Source organism: Chelonia mydas, chromosome 27, assembly GCF_015237465.2.
Source record: "Chelonia mydas isolate rCheMyd1 chromosome 27, rCheMyd1.pri.v2, whole genome shotgun sequence".
Taxonomy (NCBI): Eukaryota; Metazoa; Chordata; order Testudines; family Cheloniidae; genus Chelonia; species Chelonia mydas.
This window is the reverse complement of record NC_057860.1, coordinates 7,092,346-7,113,750: the sequence shown is the minus strand read 5'-3', so window position 1 is coordinate 7,113,750 and position 21,405 is coordinate 7,092,346. Positions and strand designations below refer to the sequence as shown.

The 21,405-nt window shown below is 56.1% G+C and overlaps 1 protein-coding gene across 2 annotated transcripts in view; it reads right to left on the bottom strand.

Moving 5' to 3' along the window:
* Positions 1-21,405, bottom strand: part of ACE (angiotensin I converting enzyme) — a 61,488-nt gene that overhangs the window by 14,833 nt on the left and 25,250 nt on the right. For both annotated transcript variants that reach the window (XR_006287650.1, XM_043536723.1), the window contains exons 6-17: positions 20,077-20,174; positions 17,670-17,842; positions 16,458-16,681; positions 12,243-12,387; positions 10,834-10,932; positions 9,493-9,615; positions 7,403-7,614; positions 6,661-6,797; positions 6,175-6,333; positions 2,903-2,990; positions 2,074-2,217; positions 793-984 (exon numbers count right to left, since the gene is read on the bottom strand). Coding sequence is in view for 1 of the 2 variants with exons in the window: in XM_043536723.1 (XP_043392658.1) it covers positions 793-984; positions 2,074-2,217; positions 2,903-2,990; positions 6,175-6,333; positions 6,661-6,797; positions 7,403-7,614; positions 9,493-9,615; positions 10,834-10,932; positions 12,243-12,387; positions 16,458-16,681; positions 17,670-17,842; positions 20,077-20,174 (1,794 nt within the window). In the remaining variant the exon portion in view is untranslated. The remainder of the gene's footprint in view (positions 1-792; positions 985-2,073; positions 2,218-2,902; positions 2,991-6,174; positions 6,334-6,660; positions 6,798-7,402; positions 7,615-9,492; positions 9,616-10,833; positions 10,933-12,242; positions 12,388-16,457; positions 16,682-17,669; positions 17,843-20,076; positions 20,175-21,405) is intronic.

Genomic DNA, 21,405 nt, shown 5'->3' with positions numbered 1-21,405 from the left:
TAGGCTCAGGTCCTCACAGGTACTTAGGCTCCTGCCTTCTCTTGAGTTCTATGGACATTAGGAATTTGCATACCTTTGAGGATCTGGGCCTTAGCCACTCTGTGCCTCAGTTTCCCATCTGTACAATGGGGATCATGCCCTGCCCTCCCTCACATATAAGCTTGTGAGATGCTCAGATAGTGCAGTGATGGGGCCAGAGAGACAGAAATGGAGCTGGCCTGGCTTTGACACCCAGCTTCAGCTTGGGGCCAAGAGCCCAGAGAGGCGGGAAAACATCACCCAGTATGTGGCGCAGCGGACAGCAAAGCAGGACTCCTGCCTTGGCAGCCGGCTCGCTGGGACTCGCGGTAGATCAGACAGTTCCCACAGTTAGATGCCCAGAGTTTGGTACCCGGGGCCAGACTTCGCAGAGAGCTCTGGGCGATTTTGTCAGGTGCAGCGTTCAGTGTGCTGGGCTCTTTGCAAAGCCGGGCCCCACCGGTGGGCGCCGGGCCTGTGGGGAAGTCTGGTCCCTAACAACGGGCCCTGATTTCCAGAGGACGGGGGCCCTTTCGTTCCAATGGGCCCTTACCCACTAGCACCATCACCCCCACATTAACAGGGTGATTCACTGCCCCACGGAAAACTGGCCACTGGAGCCAGCTGGGAGGATGGGGTCTTAGGTCTCCGGGGTGGGGGCAAAGGAGAAGGAGGCCCATCTCAGATATCAATGGCCCCTGGCCATCCCAGCGCCCAGACAATAATGTCCCAAGAGATGCAATGGCCCCGGGCGTGCCCCGGGGGGGGTCTTACCAAGCAGGTGAGCTGGGATGGGGCCCTTCAGGTTGATGTGCTCCTGCCCGTATTTGTTGTAGAGGGCGCGGCGCACGTAGGCATGCAGGTTGAGGTACAGGGGCTGCAGCTGCTGGTACAGCTGCTCCAGGTCCGCTTCGAAGGTGGCCGTTTCGTAGAGGGATCTCCAGAAGGCCCCATTGTCCTCGTGACCTGCCCGGATGCAGAAGGAGAGCGGAGATCGTGAGCACCCTGCCATGTCCGCATTGGTGCCCTGCTGCTGATCTCCACAGGCTGCACCAGCCCTGGGCCGGGGACAGCCCTGCCCCCTCGCTCCGGGGCTGGAAGTGTGGGCGGAGGGCGGCTGACTGAGCCATTATGGTTGGCTCCAGGTGGCCTTCCTCATCTCCCTCATCTAGCTCCCATCACGCTGGGCTTTCAGAGACCCCAGGCCACACCCAGGACCTTGCTGGGGGCTGCTGCTTTTTAGTCCACTTCCCTTCAGCCAAGCCCGTGAAGCCCTGTGAGGCGTTCACCTGGGGCCATAGTGAGATTGTCCCAGGAGCCTAAGGAAAGTCGAGGCCTGGTTCCCATTGAATCCCAGTGGGAACTGGGCACTGAGGAAAAGGAGGATTATGTCTGAGTAAGGAGCTCAGGGTTGGGCGCAGGGAGCTGGAGGCCTCTGATAAATCTTCTGCAGTGGGGTGGGGATGGGAGCGCAGTGGGGCGGCTATAGAGGGGCGGGGACGGGAGCGCAGTGGGGTAGACATGGGAGCAGAGTGGGGCAGGGAGGGGGGTGTGGTGGGACAGGCACAGGGGGTGGGGACGGGAGTGCAGTGGGGCGGCTATAGAGGGGTGGGGATGGAAGTGTAGTGGGGCGGAGATAGGGGATGGGGCGGGAGCACAGTGCAGTGGGGATGGGAGCGGAGTGGGGCAGGGATGGGGATGCATTGGGGGCAGGGATGGGGAGTGTGGTGGGATGGGCACACGGGGTGGGGACAGGAGTGCAGTGGGGCAGGGATAGGGGAGGGGATGGGAGCGCAGTGGGGTAGACATGGGAGCGCAGAGAGGAGGCTATAGAGGGGCGGGATGGGAGCGCAGTGGGGCAGAGATAGGAGTGGGGACAGGAGCACAGTGGGGCAGGGATGGGGGTGCACTGGGGGCAGGGATAGGAGTGTGGAGGGACGAGCACAGGGGGTGGGGATGGGAGCGCAGTGGGGGGGGGGACGGGAGCAGGCTGTGTCGTTAGGGAGTGGTGGGCCCTCTCCCTTTGGGAAGGCAGCTCCAGAGCAGGAAGCTGACCATTGAGCCTGGCTGCCTTGTTGCTCAGCTCCACGTATCTCTTGTATTTGCTTTTGATCTCCTTCCCGGAGGCGTCCCGCCAGCCCTTCCAGGAGAAGAGGAGCTCGTCATAATCCCGCGACTTGGCTAGGATGTCAGTGAGGTCTACAAAGAGAGGAAATGACCATGGACTCCCTGCTGTGCCTCGTAACATCGCAGAACCTGGGCACCGCTGGAGTTCCCTGCTGACCCCACATCCCCAGCCGCAGCCTCTTCTACCCGTAGACCAGCCACCACAGAACGGTTCCCATTGCCCGGTCCTCCTTCACCTTCCCAGGCTCCCCTCCTAGACTCTACTGCAAACGTCCCCATGAGCTCACCTGGCGGGATCGTCTCCCGCTCCCCGCTAGACTCACCCCACGGGACCGCTGCTCCCTGCCATCATTCGAACTCTGCTTTTCCCTCTAAGTCACCCTCTCCCAAAGCCCTCCTGAGAGAACCCTTGCTGGTCACAGTTTTCTCTATTGTCCATATGAATGTAACCAGTCCTCTATATTTCACATGCTCTGTAGTGGAAACTCATCCAGAGCAATCAAGTAGGGTCTGCTAACACACTGATACTAGACCAGATTTGATACTGGGCTCCGTTGGGTTGTAACCATCGCAGCTGAGATCAGACACGATTGGAATTCCCCGGGCTTTTGGGAACCGTCACACACTTTCCTCCCAGTTTGCTGCACACACATATGGAGATCCTAGCTTTAATTTCTGGGGCACCTTCAAAGAACTTCAGGTGCTGGGCGGTGATGGTGGGCGCCTCCCATTCCCTGGAGTCCTTGCTACATCTTACCAGGATCCAATGGATAGCACTTGTCCTGTCCCTTGCAGACCTTGGCTATGCTGTATGTGGTCTCCATGTCCGAGAGGATGTTGTTGTACTGAAAAAGAAATTGTATCCACTTAGATGCCTGCTTATTGCTCTTCGCTCAGAGACAATCCAACAGCATACCCTGTCTCCAGCCACCCTTCTCTGGCCCTTCCATCCAGAGATCTCAAAACACTTTACAGAGATGAATGAATTCAGCCTCACCACTGCCGGGAAGGTAGGGAATGAACATCCACGTTTCACAGGGCATGTGTATGGCGGGGGGAAATGGAGGCACAGAGAGACGAGACTTGCCCAAGCTCAATCTATGAGCCAGTGGAAGTCCCAGGGGCCTGAATCTTCAACCCACAGGATGCAAATCTCCCTCATTTACCTCAGTGGGAGTTTTGTCTCTCCTGTAAGGGAGGCTGGAGCCTGGGAATCCTGAGTCCCGCTACCGTGCTCTGGGCACTAGCTGATACTCCTCCCTGCCCTCACACACAAACACTCTCTGTCTCTTTCAACGAGAGAGAGAACATGGGAAGCCGAGTGGTTTAATGGTGGCAGTCCACGCCTGGCATAACTGTATTAATAGAACCATTGAAAAATGAGCCATAGGTCAGTTGCCTCATGCCCCCATTCTCTGTATAGGCTGAGCTCCTATGTCAGACTACATCTCCCATGATGCACCAGGGTCTCCCCTTTGGGGGATGGGAGGCAGTGCATCATGGGAAATTGAGTCCAATTGCGGAATCCAAACAATAGACAAGAACGGGGGCGCGAGGCAACCAAACTCCAACTCCAACAAGGGACCATGGCAGCATGTCCACATTGAAATATTTTGACTCTCACGCATTCAGTTTCTGAACAAAAGAAATCAGGTTTTTTTCCATGGAAAGCAGATCCTTTCTGCAAAGCAATTAAGTTGAAAAAACAATTTTCTGTCAAAAAAACAGTTTTGATTGAAAAATGTTGATCAGATCTAATTACGAATCAGCTGGCCAGCTCAGACACTGTACCAAATCCATGGCCTCAGACCTTCCCGGCTGGGCTTCATGACAAGGGTCAGAACTCAGCCTCCCCCTAGAACACAGACCCCACCCCATGGAACTAAAGGAGAATCTCCAAGAGTTGTTAGGAGGAGCAGGGCCCATGACTAGCGCTTCTGCTTTGGGGGATTTATTAATTTCATTGGGGGAGGTATTTTTAGCAATTTTTGAGTTTTATGCAGCTGTCCAAAAATCAGGGGAGTTTCAGGACTTTCTCTTTGTATAGACTGGAATGAATCATGAGCTACATGACTCATTCCAGCCTATACTACTGGAAGGGTAATCGCTTTGTCATGATCCCTCGTGTACTTTAACATAGTATTTTTTCAAACAGCATCGTGTTAAAGTGCACTCAGGAACCTTCAGGGCGCACTAGCAGGGTATACATCAGTGGTCTCCAACGTTTTTACACCCAAGATCAATTTTTGGGCAACCCAGGATCTACCCTGCCCCTTCCCCGAGGCCCCGCTCCACTCACTCCATCCCCCCCGCTTGCTCTCCCCCACCCTCACCCTGGGGCCGAGGGGTTCGCAGTGCGGGAGGGGGCTCCAGGCTGAGCCTGGTGCAGGGGGCTGGGGTGCAGGAGGGCGTGTGGGGTGCAGGAGGGGGCAGGCTCTGGGAGGGGGGTCAGGGCTGCGGCAGGGGGTTGGGGTACATGAGGGGGCTCACAGTGCTGGCTTGGGAGGGCGGTCAGGGCTGGGGCTTGGGGTGCAGGAGGGGGTATGGGGAGCTGGCTCTGGGAGGGGGGTCAGGGCTGGGTCAGGGGGTTGGGGGGGCTGGCTGTGAGAGGGGGCTGGGGTGCAGCCTCCTGCCTGGCGGTACTTACCGCAGGCAGCCCCTGGTTGGCGGCACAGCGAGGCTAAGGCAGGCTTCCTGCCTGCCCTGGCCCTACACCGCTCCTGGAAGGGGCCAACGTGCCCCTGGGAGAGGTGGTGGGGGGCACGTGGTTCCGCATGCTGCCCTTCTCTGCTGACACCGAGACCCCTTCCCCCACCACGGGGCCGCACTGGCCACTTCTGGGAGTGGCGTGGGGCCGTGGCAGGCAGGGAGCCTGCCTTAGCGGCAGCCCCGCTACACCACCAGAGATGGCAATCGACTGGGAGAGTCGCCAGGTTCGACCAGTCGATCACGATCGACAGGTTGGTGACCACTGGTCTACATGGACCAATTAACGTACAACACATTAGTGCACTTTAGAATTCACCCCCCTCCCCGCCAGCGTGCATTACAGCTCCGTGTAGACAAGCCCTTAGATCCAAGTAACCCTTTCCAATAAACACCGATTTCATTTGTTGTGTATCGGGGGTGAGGGTGGAGGGGGGGGGGGTTAATCAGTGTACTGATTCCATCCAGGAGAGGGCAGTGGTGTACACACACACACACACACACACACACACCCTGCCCCTTGGTCTGCCCCAAGAGCACAGCACACAAAGGGTCTCTTTTAAAATGGGCTTGTCACACTGGAGTATCTGGGAGTCGGGCGGACGCATTTCTGACCTGCTCAATAAACTCTCTTTATTGGGGTTGGGAATAATCCGTGTTTTAAAGGGGGCGCCGGGCCTCCTGCCCAAGCCTGCTGGGAACCCACCATCCCATCCTCATGTGATGTTGTGGCAACGGCGGGGGCTGCGCTCGGACTGTGCTGCCGGATGAGACAGGAGGAGGCGGATGGGCAGGGAAGGAGGGCGCGTGAAGGCACACTTTGGGGTACTCTGGCCGGATCATGAAAAACACAGGAGTTCGGCTCCCCTTTTGGGTGGAATTTCGGGCCTGTTACTTTTATCTAACTGGATCTCCCAGACCTACTTGCAACTCACCCACCAGGAACCTGGGATCAGCCCTGCACTGCGTCTCGTCCTTCTCCATTTCCGGGATCAGTGCCAGCCCAGGTGCAGCCCTCCAGCTAAGGGCAACACAGAGTTATGCAAAGCAGCGCACAGCTGCCCTCGCCTTTCATAGGAGACTACAGACCCCAGCATGCAATACTCCCACTGCATTTGAAGAGCCAAGCCGCGTTGCATGCTGGGACACGTCGTCTTTGGTTGGTGAACCCCGTGGGGCAGGGATTGGGCCTTCTCTGCTTGGGACGCGCCCAGCGTGCTGTCTCAGCTCCGCATGGAAGACGTGGGAGGCCGCAATCCGCTCCATGTTAAGCGGGGCCTTCTGGGTGCTGTCACAGAACACCCTGCCTCCCCCTCCTCTCACCTCCTTCAGCTCCAGGTCAGGCAGGGCGGCCCTCTCGATGTCGCTCAGTTTCTTCAGGATGCGCTTGACGCTCTGGTCCTGGAAGTCAGAGTAGTCGAACTGCCGGGCCTGCATGCCGTGCTTCAGGGTGTGGGCTGACATCTCCAGGTTCTTCTCCAGCTGCAGGACCAAGGGGGGACAGGAAAGGAATCATCTGATTGGGGTGATGAGACGCAGCCCCCGCTAAGAATACTGGCAGCTATGGCATGCTCTCACTGTGGGCTGGCCAGAGACCTAGGTCTAGGTCTAATCTAGAAATGAGGCCCAACTCATTTAGGGATGCCGGGAGAAAGGCACCTCCCAGCATATGAATGCTACTCTTTGGCTACCCCCTGGCAGCAGCAGGAGCTGTCCTGGTTTTCTGTGCTTGTCTGCAATGGACTTTGGGGACAACCTGCCTGCCTTTGCTCAGCATCACACTCTGTGGCCTGCAGCCCGGTCTCATACCATGACCTGCTTGTTGTAGTCCGTGATGTTGGTGTTGTAAGCCCAGGACGCCTCGCTGTAGGCGTTCCACACCACTTCGGCCGTGCTGTTGTACTCCACCAAGAAGTCTTTGGCTTGTGCTTCGTCCGCTACTTTATCTAGAAGTGGGGAAAACCCAATGGATAAAGTAGCCAAATGAGCTCTTCCCCTTGTGTGAGCAGAACCTCCTTGGAGAATCCATGAATCCAGTGCCACAGGCTCTCCACGCATCTGAGCGGGCACCACTTCCTGCCCCCTTAGAGGGACGTGACAGGAGAAGCCAACAGAAGAGGAGCAGGTCGACACTAGTGAAGCATCTGCCTTTGTTCATCTGGACAGGAGTAGCCAGGCTGAGCCCAGCATTCTAGACCGTACCGGTCAGCCAATCAGAACGCAGCACAGAATGCTACCTCATGGATGATCTGTTACATCGGGAGAGCAGGAATTACTCTAACAGAAGAGACCCTTGGTCCATCTCGTTGTGGATCAGGTGTCCAGCCAATGGCGCATGTTTCAAAGGAAGGTGCAGTGCCCCACAAAGCTCATGACTGTGTGATGCTATCCGGAGCCCAGCCGGAGCACGGTGCTGTTTCGGACTAGCCCATCTCACCGCGCTCTAGCAGAGACATTGCCCACCTCCCACGTGTATTCTGAGTAGCAATGCCATGCTGTGTCCATCTGGGGACACCTCCCAACACCCCTGGACCCAGCGCTGAGGATTTACCGATGCCGTCAGGGTAGCCCTCAGGGACAGGCGGGCGCCACTCGAAGTCCGGCCAGCCCAGTGTTTCGTTCCTTTCGTTGTTCTGATTCTGAAGCCACGTTGTCACAGGACTGAAGTACTCCAGGAGGGCCCCAGCGTCCATCTTCTCCTTGCCAGTCAGATTGAAGAGGATCTCTTGCCAGGGCTTGGAAGAGCCAGCTTTCAACACCTCACTGCAGAGAACCGGGAAAGCAAATGCCAGCAAGAGACAATGAGATGGACACCCCAAGCAAAGCATGTATAGTTTTGCACATCAAGATACGGGTGTGATGCTGGGAGAGCAGGTGCCAGCTCATGCCAAAGTCCCCATGTCTCAATTGAACGCTGACACACACAGAGAGCCGGAATAAATCTGGCTCACCTGTGTGTTAGTGTTATTAAAATAGGTATTAGAATGATAAAAATGTGTCTAGACTTTACTGAATGCTTGTGAGTTGCTGCATGCATTAATCTCACTGATAGCACCTGTACCCCATAGTGTAATATTTGAGCCGTTGTATTGTGAGCCTCTGTGACTGTGTAACTCTCCAGACAGGAGAGAGACATTAATTACTGTGAAGTGCTGATCATCAACACAATGTGTTACGTCCTCCCCAACAGGAAAAGTCCATTGACACCAGACAGACTATTGTGGGACATTAAAGAGGACAAAATACTTCGTTGTTCTGTCCTCCTTCCCATGAAGATGAGTCATGTAAGTGGATTCCTCTGATCAGCTGAGTTTGCAGCTCAGAGCACATGGCAGGAAGGGGATAAAAACCCGAAACAAAAGGAACCTGGTATCTCTATGCTGCTTGGATGCTGGGGCGCAAGGGTTTTCTAGACATAAGCAAGAGTTTCCCAGCTGCTTACCCTGGGTTAGCTCTAAAGGACATATACAGCTTGCTGATTATAGAACTTCTATTACCTTTTGAAACTTGATTGTAACTGATTTGTTTATATATATTTACCTGCTTTAACCTTGTAAATAACTCTCTAATTTCCTTTTCCAACTTAACAAATCTTTATATAGTTTATTATAATACTGGCTACAAGTGTTGTCTTTGGTGTGAGAGCTAAGGTGCAATTGACCTGGGGTAAGTGACTGGTCCTTTGAGACTGAGACTAACCTGAATATTGCTGTGATTCTTGGCATAAGGGACCATCTGACACAAAAGTATCTTCACCTGGGTGGTGAGGTGGGTGGGGGTGTCGAAGGGGACTGTCTGTGACTCATGCATATGTTGTTATTAGTGCCTGAGGAGTTCACACTTGGTAATTGGTTGATGAGCTTTAAGTGTAGAACTCACAGTCAGTTTGGGGTTTGTGCCCGGCTTCCTATCAGTCTGTCCTGAGTCACTGCAGCCAGTGTTATGGGCAATCGATTCTCAGGCTTCAGGGGATCAACTGGCCACCCCAGGCTCAGGGGAGCATCTCTTCTCACCATGTGCTTTAGTCACTTTGGAAAATGACACCCAGGCCCCTAAATCACTTAGGTGTCTTTAAAAATTGGACAGCTGGACCTTCTGTTTCTGGGCTTCGTTCAGGCCTGGAGTTGCATCAACTTACATTAGTGCTGGATTTGCAGAAAGTAAAGTCTTTACACACATCCCTGCCACTTTCACAGAGGGCACCCATCCCTGTATGGAGAACGTGCCCTTAGCTGGGACTTGAACAGGGATTCAGGCGTTTAAAACAGCCACACTACCACTTGAGCTAAAGGCTAATCTTCAGCTAATCCTAGTGTAGGGACTGACAGCCTCCTGGACCTCCAGCCTGTAGGGAGCAAGGCCATCACATATCCCCCAGACGAACCGATGCACTGATCCCATAAGAACAGCCATTCTGGCTCAGACCAACAGTCCCTCTAGCCCAATCTCATGTCTTCTGACAGTGGCCAGTGCCAGATGCTTTGGAGGGAACTAATGAGAGAGGCTAGTGGAGAATGAAGACACCCCGCCCCCCATGCCTTTTGTGATCTCTTGTGGTCCTTTCTAACCACCCTGCTAGGGCTGGGGCTCCGGGCTGAGCAGCTCACCCCCTTCTTTCCCAAATCCTCCCTCGGCTCTCACCCGAGTTTCGCTCCTGCTTCTTTAGATGTGTAGATGTCACAGGTGTGCAAGGGGCCGGTGTGATTGGCAGCTTGGCACAGGGCCTTGTGAAACTGGAATTGCAGGATAAAGCTCACAAAATACCTGTGAAGAAAGCAAGTGCCATAAGAACATAAGAATGGCCATACTGGGTCAGACCAAAGGTCCATCTAGCCCAGTATCCTGTCTTCCGACAGTGGCCAGTGCCAGGCGCCCCAGAGAGAATGAACAGAACAGGTCATCATCAAGTGATCCATCCACTGTCGCCCATTCCCAACTTCTGGCAAATAGAGGCTAGGGCCGCCATTCCTGTCCATCCTGGCTAATAGCCATTGATGGACCTATCCCCCATGAATTTATCTAGTTCTTTTTTGAACCCTGTTATAGTCTTGGCCTTCACAACATCCTCTGGCAAGGAGTTCCACAGGTTGACTGCGTTGTGTGAAGAAATACTTCCTTTCGTTTGTTTTAAACCGGCTGCCTATTTATTTCAGTCCTCAGGGCTGAGCAATGGGAATGGGGGAGAGAGACCAGCCCCAGTACTTTTGCCTCCTGCCATTTACATTCTTCACATCTTTGGAATCATTCTAGGCCCTGAACAATAAAGGGCCCCGATGGTGACTGGTGCGATTAGGCTGTTTCAGAGTCCGACCAGGGGTTTTTGTGCTGACAAAGGGGAGGAGACGAGAGACAGCACTGGGATCAGACAGAAGCACTGTGTACATTTCACCATCACTGCCCTGTACTCTGGTCTCCTGACGCTGCAGAGCTGGGCTCCCCACACTGTGCTGTACCCCAGTCCTGACCCACAGCACCCCCTGTCATTGCAGACCTGGGCTCCCCACACTGCTCTGCCGATGGTGATTCTATGTGTTGTGCCATTACAAACATTGTGAGTATCAGGGGCAATAGCATCGAATAACTTTAGGTTACCCAGGCTGTATATGAGAGTCTCCAGGAACTGTCACTAATTTTAAGGCTCACTGGGGCCCTGCCGCACATCAGCTTAGCTAGTACATGGCATAGTACACCCCTTATTATTCCAGTGCAGGGTCCCACGCAGCTTTGCCAGTGGGCCACTATCCTGGCCTGCCGAACTGCCAGCCGGAGAGACAGATAGGTATGACCTGTGGGTGCCCCTTGCTGCGGGTCTGGAGGACCCTGCCTGATCCAGACAGCAAGCTGCAGCCACTTCCTGTGGCTTTTGTGATACAGGTAAACGTGCCCCAAAGGACTAGAGTGGAGCCTCGTCAAATTCAGGCCGGTGGATTGGCCCTGCGCACCCGCACATGCCAGTGGTCCGAGAAGCAAGTCACGAAGTACCTGATGTAGGGGGTGTTGCCAGGGATGTGATACTTTGCACCAGGGTCGAAGTTGGTTTCGTTCCTTGCAATGGGAGGACAGATGCCCTGATATTTAGTTCTGTAAAACAAAGCGGTTGGGGGGACAAAATGAACAGCATTAGCAGGGGCCTGAAAGAATCGGACACATGAGCCACCCCTTGGTGTGTGCAGAGTAAAGAGGAAACAAGAAGAAGGAAGAGGGGAAGCTATAGTGATGAACAGCCCTGAACGTGTCTGGGGCTTAATTTCAGATATTTCTATCCATCCACCCCCCAAACATCCGTCCCTCTGTCCACATATACACCCACCCACCACCCACATACTCATCTATCCATCCATCCACCCACATATACACCCCCCCACCATCCATCCATCCATCCACCCACCCACATACCCATCCATCTATCCACATATCCACCCATCCACCCATCCATCTATCCACATATACACCCCTCCATCCATCCACATACTCTTCCATCCATCCACCCACCCACCCACATGCCCATCCATCTATCCACATATACACTCCCCCACCCATCCACCCACCCACATACCCATCCATCGACTCACCAACACACCCATCCATCTTCACACAAACATACCCATCCATCTATCCACATATACACGTATCCATCCACCCACCCACATACCCATCTATCTATCCACATATACACCCACCGACCTACCCATCCATCCATCCACCCACCCACCCACATACCCATCCATCTATCCACCTACTCACCCACATACATACCTATCCATTCACCCACCTACCCACATATACACCCATCCATCCACCCACCCACATACATATCTATCCATCCATTCATTCATCTACCAGAGTATTGGCCTGGTCCCAAAGCTAAGAACATGCTCTCTTGTTAGATTTCTGGTATTCCCCATTGGTCACAAGGTTCCTCCCCTTCCGATCCCAACCAGGATACACGAGTGCAAAGGTGGCCATAATGGCTGCCCAAAGGCACCTGACCTAGCCACATCAATGAAAGGTTCGGGACTGACATTTGGGTCAGTTTCTTCTTTTCTCCAGCCACATTTGTCCCAGCCCATTCTCCAGGGTAAAATTGCAGCTACACTGTTTCTATTCATTTCAGCCCACGCTGGGGCCGAGGGTGAACTAATCCGGTCAACTCACAAGCAATCACCATCTGTTTGCACGGTGCATCTTTCAAACCAGAAACAGCACAAAACTATTCACGCTTCACACATGCATGTTCACTTATGCTCACACCCATGAACATACACACGTGTGCACACACCCATGGGCGCACAGGTGCACTCCCACACACACCTGTGTGGGAAGAAACACGCATGCACACACATGTTCATCAACCACACATACGTGTGCATTCACACCAGCGTGCCCTTTACCTCAGATACCACCAGTCATAGTTGTAGCGGCTAGGGGGGGTGCGGCCACTGAAGACATTCCAGCGCCACTGGTCGATGAGGTAACCGAAGGGGAGAAAGGCAATCTTCTCCAAGGCCATTTTCAGCAAGTAGTTGATGTCACTCTCTGCAAGAAACAGGGCCGGAGTGAAGCAGGGAAGGGACCTGGGGGGATGCAGACATTAGCCCAGGCTTCCTGGAAAGAGCCCCTGGACCCCTGCAGGTGGGAGTTGTGCCCAGGCAGCTTCCTTAGTTGGCCAGAGGAGCAGGAAGGTCTGCGGGGGCGAGCTGAAATGGCATTGTGACACAATGTGCCTCTTTCCTTCAGCCATCGCCTCGCTAGACGCTTCTCCCTGGCTCTCCTGACTAGAACGGGGTGACATTTTTTTGACAAAACTTTTATTTTTTCCCCACCAAAAACACCCAACGCATCGTCGGGTCCCCCAAAGCATTGTGGCAATTCACGCCAAATCTGCCAAATTGTTTCAGCCGGAAAAAGAGAAAACCGAAAAACGTTGCTTTTTCCAGTTGAAACAACTTTTGGTTTCAAATTTTACGTCCATTTTATTTGATTTTTTTCCCAAACCCCTTCAAAATAAAAGTTTGTTCGACCCAAAACGATTTTTGTCCCGATGTTTCAGGTCGGCCACTGAACTGGGAAATCGGTTTTCCCGCAGCTGGATGCCTGAGCGTGCTCTTGGAGAGTCACTGCGCAGCGTTCATCTCCATTGGCGCCAGACTGCGGGGATGGATTTCCAAGGGCTCGGCGCCCACACGCAGGGCCAGGTTTTGGGCTGGATGGGACCACAAGGGGCTCTCCCGTCTCCAACCTGTGCTCAGGATGAGAATCACCTTTTCACGAAGTAGGACGAGAAAAGTTCCAGGCCAAGTCTCCACTGCTCTGCACCTCGGGCCCGGCTCTCACTCCTGCTAAGGCTGCACTCTGGCAGTGTAAATGGGCCCAGAGGCGAGTGTAACTGTAATTGACTCCCCTGTTGTCTGGGTGGTGTAATGGGGAGCAGGTCCCTGGTGCTATGGCAAAGCGAGTGTGAACTGGAGTGTTCTGACCCAGGAGCATTTCACGCCCTCCGAGCTCGACTGCGCACAGTGCAGGGCAAAGGGGAACCAGATCCCATGTGCATATTGCAGGTCTCGGGTGTGTTTCTACAGTGGTTGCTGCTGCTCCCAGTGAAGTCACTGGCAAGACTTCCATGGGTTCAGTGGGAACGAACTAGACAGGAAACCACCTGTAAGTCAGCATGGGTCACTGCTGTCCAAGCCCCCATGAGAGATCACTTCTCCCCTGTGGGTGGTGAGTGGGCAGCATTCCAACCCCACTCTGGTGGCCCCAGGACCCAGGTGGTACCTCCCCTCCACCCTTCCCATCGCTCTAGTAAATCCATCCCCTCCAGAGGCAGTAGCGTGGTGGCCAGCAGAATCCTTCTGTCAGCCTAGTGGTGTCTACACCAGGGCAAAGGTCGGCTTAGCTCTGGCGCTCCAGGGCATGAAGTTGGCACATCCCTGAGGAACGTAGCTAGACCGACGTAAGTTTCTGGTGTACGCCAGGCTGGAGTCTCGAGCTGGTCAGTGCAGAGGCAGCCACAGCAGGGAGCTGGGGACTTCTGGAGAACTTTCTACTATTTTGGTTGGACTTTCTCAGCCCTGCGATTGGCTGATGGCTCCAACCCTCCCCCTCATCCTCCCTCAGTCTTTTCACCCCACACCAAGCCTCTTAACCCTGCCCTATCCCCCTCCCCTTTTCTTTCCAGTTAGCTGATCCCCTCCTACCTAAACCCACCCAATAAGTACAGAAATCATGCCATTTGCTGCCATCCCACAGTTCCCTCTGCTGGTATGTCCTGCCCCTTCCCCTCCGGGTCTGCCTGGCCCATTTGGGTTGTTAGCTCTTCCGAGCAGCAGCTCTCGGCTACTCTTTGTCTGTTCAGCGCCTAGCCCGATGGGGCCCTGTTCTTGGCTGCAGCCAAGGCACTAGCCAGCTGTGCAGGCCAGGACGGAGGTGCACTGGCAGGGCTCCAGACCAGATTCATAATCATCAGCATAAATACGATCCCAAGAATGTTTCTTCCCCTGCGAAGCAGCCGCTGGCTTGCAGCAGCAGTTTGCAAAATGCGTTTGGCTCAACCAGGTGCCATCTGGCTCAACACGTGGGCCGGTTAAAGCCCAGCTCCAGGACAGAGCCTTTCCAGCCTTGCCTTTCTCCAGCAGAAACTAGTCACTTTCACTCAGACAGCTGGCCCGGGCCTAAGAGGAATTCACTGAGCATGAAACCCAGCCCAGAGAGCTGACTTCTCCTTGGAAATAGGCTTGCTTGGCTGCAAGATCCAGATTCCAGAAAGAAACCAGGAACAGCTCTGCAAGGGGAGCTCTGTTCTGTTGGCAGGGAGAAGGGTTTGCTTCAAAGCAAACGAGGCACAGAGCCCCGGTTCCCAAGCCAGCCTGCGATTCAGCACCCAGGGGCGTTGCCGTGGGAGTCCTTCAGGGGTGCAGACAACGGCATCTCAGTGTCTGGGCACCAGCCTGCTCCTGCAATCGGATCCATGCAATTACGCTCCAAAGCTGGAGGCTAGTTTGAGGCCCCTTTCAAAACCTCTGCACTTGCACTGGTTTGAAACTCCCAAGGCTCTTCCGGCCGCGTGATGACGCTTGCTTTGCATCCGAATGAGCGAGATCAGACTCGGACCCGTGGTCATTCAAATCTTAAGGACAAATAATCCACAAGTCCTTATTCTGTTTTTGCTCAGGCAAAATGTCCATTGACGTTCATGGGCCTGAACCCGAGAGGTGCTGAGCACCCACAACCCCCAGGGAGCCAGCGGGCTCAGGCCCAGGGTCAGTTTTCCCTGAGTAAGAGCTTCCTGGGTCCCAGCGTTTGACCCCTTGCTCCCCTTGCTGACCCAGTGCGCAGGGCGGGTGCTAGCCTCGGAGATCCCAGCCTAGCAATAGGATCAGCCACAGCAGCCGCCAGTATAGCCCCGGCTACCCTCCACCTGAGTGGCAAATCGTCCGCTCCCATCAGAAGAAGCTATTGCAGGTGACCTTTGCTGCGCCTTCCCGTCATCACATTAGCTCGCGCACTTCTTCTCCGCCCCACAAAGACGCTCGCCTCACCGAAAAGCCTGGACCTGCCGGTGCAGCCTTTGGCTGGGTTATTTAAAGGAGCCTGCCCCGCAGCGAGCAGTTCCCAGGGCTGCAGGGCAGGCAAGTGCCCATGGCTTCAGAACCAGGCGAGCCCCGAATCTCAGCCCAAACAGGTCTTTGGCTGGAGCAGGATTAGGGGACGGGGGAAGGTTCGTTCTTTGGAAGGGGAAGTGAACAACTGCCCTGCTGTTGGTCAGGAGGATGCTCGCTGGGTTCCTTAGACTCATGGCCCCTCTCCGCTGCCCACGTCTCTGGACACCTGGGTCCAGAGCCTCATCTGGTGTAAGCTGGCGTAGCTCCACTGAAGTCAATGGAGTTAGGCCAATTTACACCAGCTGAGGATCTAGGGCCGTTACTTTCAGGTGCTGCCATGGGAGGTAGCATGGGCTAATTGTTAGCATGAGGGGCCTGTAAGCCACAACTGCCAGGGTCTTGTCCAAGCTCTGCCACAGACGTGCCATATAACCCTGATCACATCACTTAACCTCGCTGTTCCTTAGTTTCTCCCATTTGTCAAACAGTGATAATGATACTCACGCCCTTTGGGAAGCGCTCTGAGATCTCTCGATTTAAGAATGCCCCACAAGTGCTAGGTGTGAGTAAAAATAAATGCACCAGTCTGGGATGTATGAGCTGCACCAGCACGGAGAGCAGCCCCCAGGCAAGGAGTGACGATGGCTAGAAGCACTCAGAAAATCCCCTCAGAGCTAACTCTGGACTCAGATGCTCTCCTGGACCAGTCAACGTGCAACACAAGAGCTGGAGGGACTGGGCAGCTGGGGGTGTGATGACAGTGGGGAGCCCAAACCCCTCCAGCCTAAAGACACACTTGGGCATGAACGGCAGAGTTAGAAACTTGCATGCCGGAGGCAGGGGACAGCGTGTGGAAGGTGCCCTGGCTCAGAGCAGCCATACCAGGGCCCTGGCGCTTTCCTCCCTGCAGATCTCAGCTCATGCTGCAGCCCCCTACCCACCCTGCCCCCTATCCAGAGGAGGTATCTGGTTCCCGGTGCCTTGGGGGCATGTCCCCGCTGGTACCTGCATCCTGGGTGACTTGGCTGAGGAGCCCGAGCTTCTGGAGATGTCCGGGGGTGGAGACCGAGAGGCTCATGACGTCGCCGATGGCCTCGTGGAAGCCAGGGTTGGCCCCGCTGCGGAAGGTGACCGGCTGGTCCTTGTACTGCAGGTAGTACTCGACGTGTCCCATCTCGTGGTGCACCGTGAAGAGCTGCTCCATGGTGACCGTGGTGCACTGCTTGATTCTGCAGGGCGAGGGGCAGAGTCCTGTCCACACGCGCCCTTTGCACTGAGGAGGGCTTGACCTGCCTGCTCCCCCCCTGGGATACACTCAGCCCCGGGAGGGAGGGAGGGAGCCTGCTAGCCCCTGGCAGGTGGGAAGCAACATACTCTGTGGGGCAGGGACAGTCAGCAGCCCGCACAACCCCCCACCCCCGCTGGGAACACTGGGCTCTTGGGGGATGGAGAACACCCTCCTATTGCTCTCTCCTCGCTCCCCCCAGTAACGGATGCTCACAGCAGCACAGAAGGGACCCTAGGGTGCTGGCGAGGGTCAGTGCAAAGGGGGACTCCGGCAGGTGGTGTCGGTGGAGAGGGGAGAACATGGGCTGCTAAGCCGGATGGGAGAAGGAGTTCTACAGGGATGGGAACACGTTAGCTATGCAGACAGAAGCCCCCGCCATCGCTGCATCTCTGCTGAGGGTGGGGGGAGGGTTGCTGGCATGGTTACATGGCCAGGAGGTATCGGGGGGATGTGTCACCCTCGGGGGCTTGCCGGCATGGTTATGTGGCTAGGAGATGGGGGGGGGGGCAGTTTCTGCTGGCATGGTTCTGTGGCTAGGAGGTGCAGGAGGGGTCACACTGGGGGGTTGCCGGCATGGTTACGTGGCTAGGAGGTGCAGGGAGGTCACCTTTGGGGGGTTGCCGGCATGGTTACGTGGCTAAAAGGTGCAGGCGGTGGGGCTCACGCTCCTGACCGACATAGCTATGCCAGTATGTGTTGACCAAGCCTAACTCCTATCTCAGGAGCTGCTAGGAAGAAAGCAGAGGTGGGGCTGGGCTGGGAAACTGAGGCAAAGGGACGTGTCCCCTGGCAGGTGGCACACTCAGCTCCCTCCCACCTGCCAGATTCCTTGCAGCGCTAACGTGGCCCTCGTCCCCAGGCTGTGCGTGGAGTCGAGAGGCTCCCCAGCCTCTCTCTCCCGTGGGGCCTGGCCTCCCGCCCCCACACACCTGAAGTCCTTGCGGTTGTAGAAGTCCCAGGCGGAGGCGTGGCACACCACCTCCCGCCCGTCCGCCGGCTTCTCCAGCATGGACTTCTCCCAGAACTCCGGCGGCATCCCCAGCAGCCCCAGCGAGGTGAAGAACTCCTCGGAGACCCGGAACATGTGCGTAGCGTTCCAGTTCTGGACAAGCAGAGCCGAGGGAAGCCATCGTTACACGAGCCAGGAGGAAGCCGCCTGGGGCCGGGACACTCCCGGGCCAGTCATGCAGCGCAAGCCTCAGCCGTGGGAGGGTCACGTCTTCTCCCAAGGAGTGGCGAAGGGGCCAGGTTCACAGCCCTGGAGAACAGGGCGCTCTGCCGATCCCCAGGAGAGATACAGTGGGGCAGCTCCCCTGCGCTACCCCACCAGTGCCCCCCGCCATAGGCGCCGACCTCCCCTCTTTCCTGTGGGTGCTCGACCCCCACCCCCACCCCTTCAATGAGGCCACTCCCCTGCCCCGCCCCCATTCCAACTCCTTCCCCAAATCCCCGCCCCGGCCCCGCCTCTTCCCTGCCTCCTCCCCTGAGCGTGACACGTTCCCACTCCTCTCCCTCCCTCCCAGAGCTTGCTAGTGCCGCCAAACAGCTGTTTGGCAGCGGCCGGGCGGGAAACACTGGAGGGTAGGTGAAGGCGCGCTCAGGGGAAGAGAAGGAGGTGGGGCAGGGGTTGAGGGGAGCTTGGCTGTGAGTGGATGGAGCACCCCCAGAGTCAGCGCCTATGCCCCCCGCTCTGAGAGATGGCTCTTAAGGGAGGCGCAATACCTGCGTGAGGCTGCTGAGATACACCAAGGCAGGGCAGCCCGAGAGATGCTGGTAGCTAAGAGGATGCCAGCAGCAGGACACTAAACAAGTTGGGCTCCTCTCCCTGCAGCCCGGAGCCTCGGGCAGCCATTTGCATTAGTGCAGACCGGACTGGTGGTTTTTCCCCCCACACTGGTGCAAATGATGATAGGACGTGCAGGGCATTGACAAATCAGGCCCACTGGGTGGATCATTAACCCTCTACCCCAGGGGTGGCCAATCTGAGCCTGAGAAGGAGCGAGAATTTACCAATCTACATCGCCAAAGAGCCACAGTAATACATCAGCAGCCCCCCATCAGCTCCCCCCACTCCCAGCACCTCCCACCCACCAGCAGCCCTCTTCCCTCCCCATCAGCTGTTTCGTGGCGTGCAGGAGGCTCTCGGGGGGAGGAGGGAGGAGCGAGGGCATGGCAGGCTCAGGGGATGGGGTGGGAAGGGGTGGGGCAGGGGCAGGGCCTGTGGCAGAGCCAGAGGTTGAGCAGAGCCAGAGGTTCCCCGGGGAGCCGGAGACACAAGCCGTGCAGAAGAATCTCCCATTAACTGCTCCCGACTGGGCTGAGAGCATGTGAGTGGCCCACGGTGATGCAAGCTGGGGACCCTGGAGCTTTCCTTTGGAGCACCAGCAAGGCTCAGTGGGTCCAGCTGCCAGGAGTCTCTCTGTCTGCCCAAGAAGAAATCTCTCACTCACACCCTGCTGCTTACCTTCCCCCTCTTCCCTCCCTTCTCCATTTCCTCTCAGCCCTTCCCTCGCTTTTTTCTCTTTCTTGGGTCAAACTCCTGCCAGGGTCCAGTCCCCTGGACTGCAACACAGCTGCTGCACCCAGGAGGAATTGGACCCATTCTGTTCCCTCGCTGTGCGCACCGAGTAACGTTCCTTCACCTGGATCTTGCCTAAGAGGTTCTGGGAGGGCGGTCAAAGCAGATTTGTCCAAGTTGGCAGCCTTTTTATCAGCCCTTCCCCAGAAAATTAGTTTCGCCCTGGGCTCAGACCTGGAGGCTGTTGCCACTGGAAATGGTTTGTGGTCGTGAGTTTCCCCTGGGAGCAGTGACCACAGAAGGGAAGCCTCCCCCCTCTCTTTCTCCCTCTGCTGTTGGCCTTGGGCTGATGGTGCTAAGATCACTCCCATGAGCCCTGCACCCTGCATCACTGGGAATTTGAATATCCAAGCTGGATGTTTGACTAAAAGATCTGCTCTCGTTCAAGCAGGAACCAATGCAGGGAAGTCCCCTGGCCTGTGCTATGCAGGCAGTCAGACGAGGTGACCACTGTGGTCCCTTCTGGCCTCGGAGTGTCTCCTCCTATGCCTCCGGCCAGGCGGTGGGGGGATGCAGTTTGGATGAGAGATGTTCTCTGGGGTAAAACATGCCAGGCTCAGCACGGCCCCTCCAGGAGCGACGCGGCTCATCGCTACGGGCAGCGCTCTGCAAACCGCCCCAGGGGCAGCAGGCAGGCGTCCTCGTCTCTCGCGGGGTGATTTACCTGCCTCTACCCACAATCCCCGGCACTCAAGCCCTATGTCAGGCTTCGAGGCAAGAGGCTAAACACCCGCAGCGAATGGCCACCAGGTTCTTACTTGCTCCACCATGGCACTGGTGACGTCCAGGTTGGGTTTGCCCGGGAAGGGGACCATCATATCGTAGATATTGTTCCACTGCTGGGCCCACATGTTGCCTGGAGAGAGAACAGCACAGCTCAGGGGTTTGCTACAGCAGGCAGCTGTTCCTATGAACCACCTCTGGCTGCCTCTAGACGGAGCAGAGAGCTCAGGGCCCAGCAGCACACTTTCCTCCAGGGAGCAGGACAGATGGCCGCCTACCAGCCTACTGGGGCACCCCTGGAGAAAGGGAGCTTTGGAGCGCAGCAGGGGCTCGTCTGGGAGAAGGGATGTGACGGCTCCTTGACTTTCCTCCCTCGTTTCAGCACCTTTTGGAGCTGGAGACGGAGAGGTCTCCTTTCCTTGTCTCTAGCTGCAATGAGAGGAAGCGCTGTCCAACAGTCACAGCACTCCCAGGCTCCGTTGCCTGCCCCGCCATTGACTCACTGGGTGATCCCCAGGGAAATCACTGCCCGGCTCCGTGACCCTTTTCACACCTCTGCACAGCAGGGAGGACGCTCGCCTGGCGACGGGGCTGGGAAAAGTGCGGGAAGCTCTTCGGATGATGGGCACTACGGAAGTGCGGGTTACTGACGCCAGCAGGTGGGGGAGGAGATGGGGCAATGGCGGCGGGGTGCGATCAGATGCCCTCTACCAGGATCTTTGCAACTGTCTGATTTCCTCACCATTTGCCAGCCCTTGGGAAGGCGCTGTGGTGCCCTGCCATAGCTACTGCATGCAGGGTGGTTCATGACAGTCTATGCAACCTCGTGCACAGAGCTTGGCTCCAAGCGTTTCCCATTCCCTCGTGCTCCCCCCAACCCCCGCCACCCAATTGCCTGGCATAAATTCAACTTCAAAGCCATGTAATTAGCATGCACGGGCGGGTGGAGGAATCTGTTGCAGGGCTAAATATCTGGGAATTCCTCCCAGCGCTGACTGGTCAGACCTGATCCTGGGGTTTGTTTGGGTTGTTCCCTCTGCTGTTTTCCTCCCTTTGGGGAGATCTGGAACTGCCTTGAGCAGCTGCTCTGGGCTGATAACAGACTGAGAACAATATGCTTCCAGCTCGAGCAGCTGTGCCGCTCACATGGCCTGATTGTCGGGGGCCACCAGCATGAGTGAGCGTCACGCAGTGATGGGCTAATCTGAGAATACGTTACGACTCAAAGCACTCTGCAAAGCCTGGGCAGGCAGCACTGTGGAAATGCAGCCACCGCTGGAGCTGAGGATGGCAGCTCAAGAGCACGCAGAAGGGGCAGGCGCTGGGAAGTCTCCTCTCTTCGAGAAAGTGCCCTGGAGATCTTT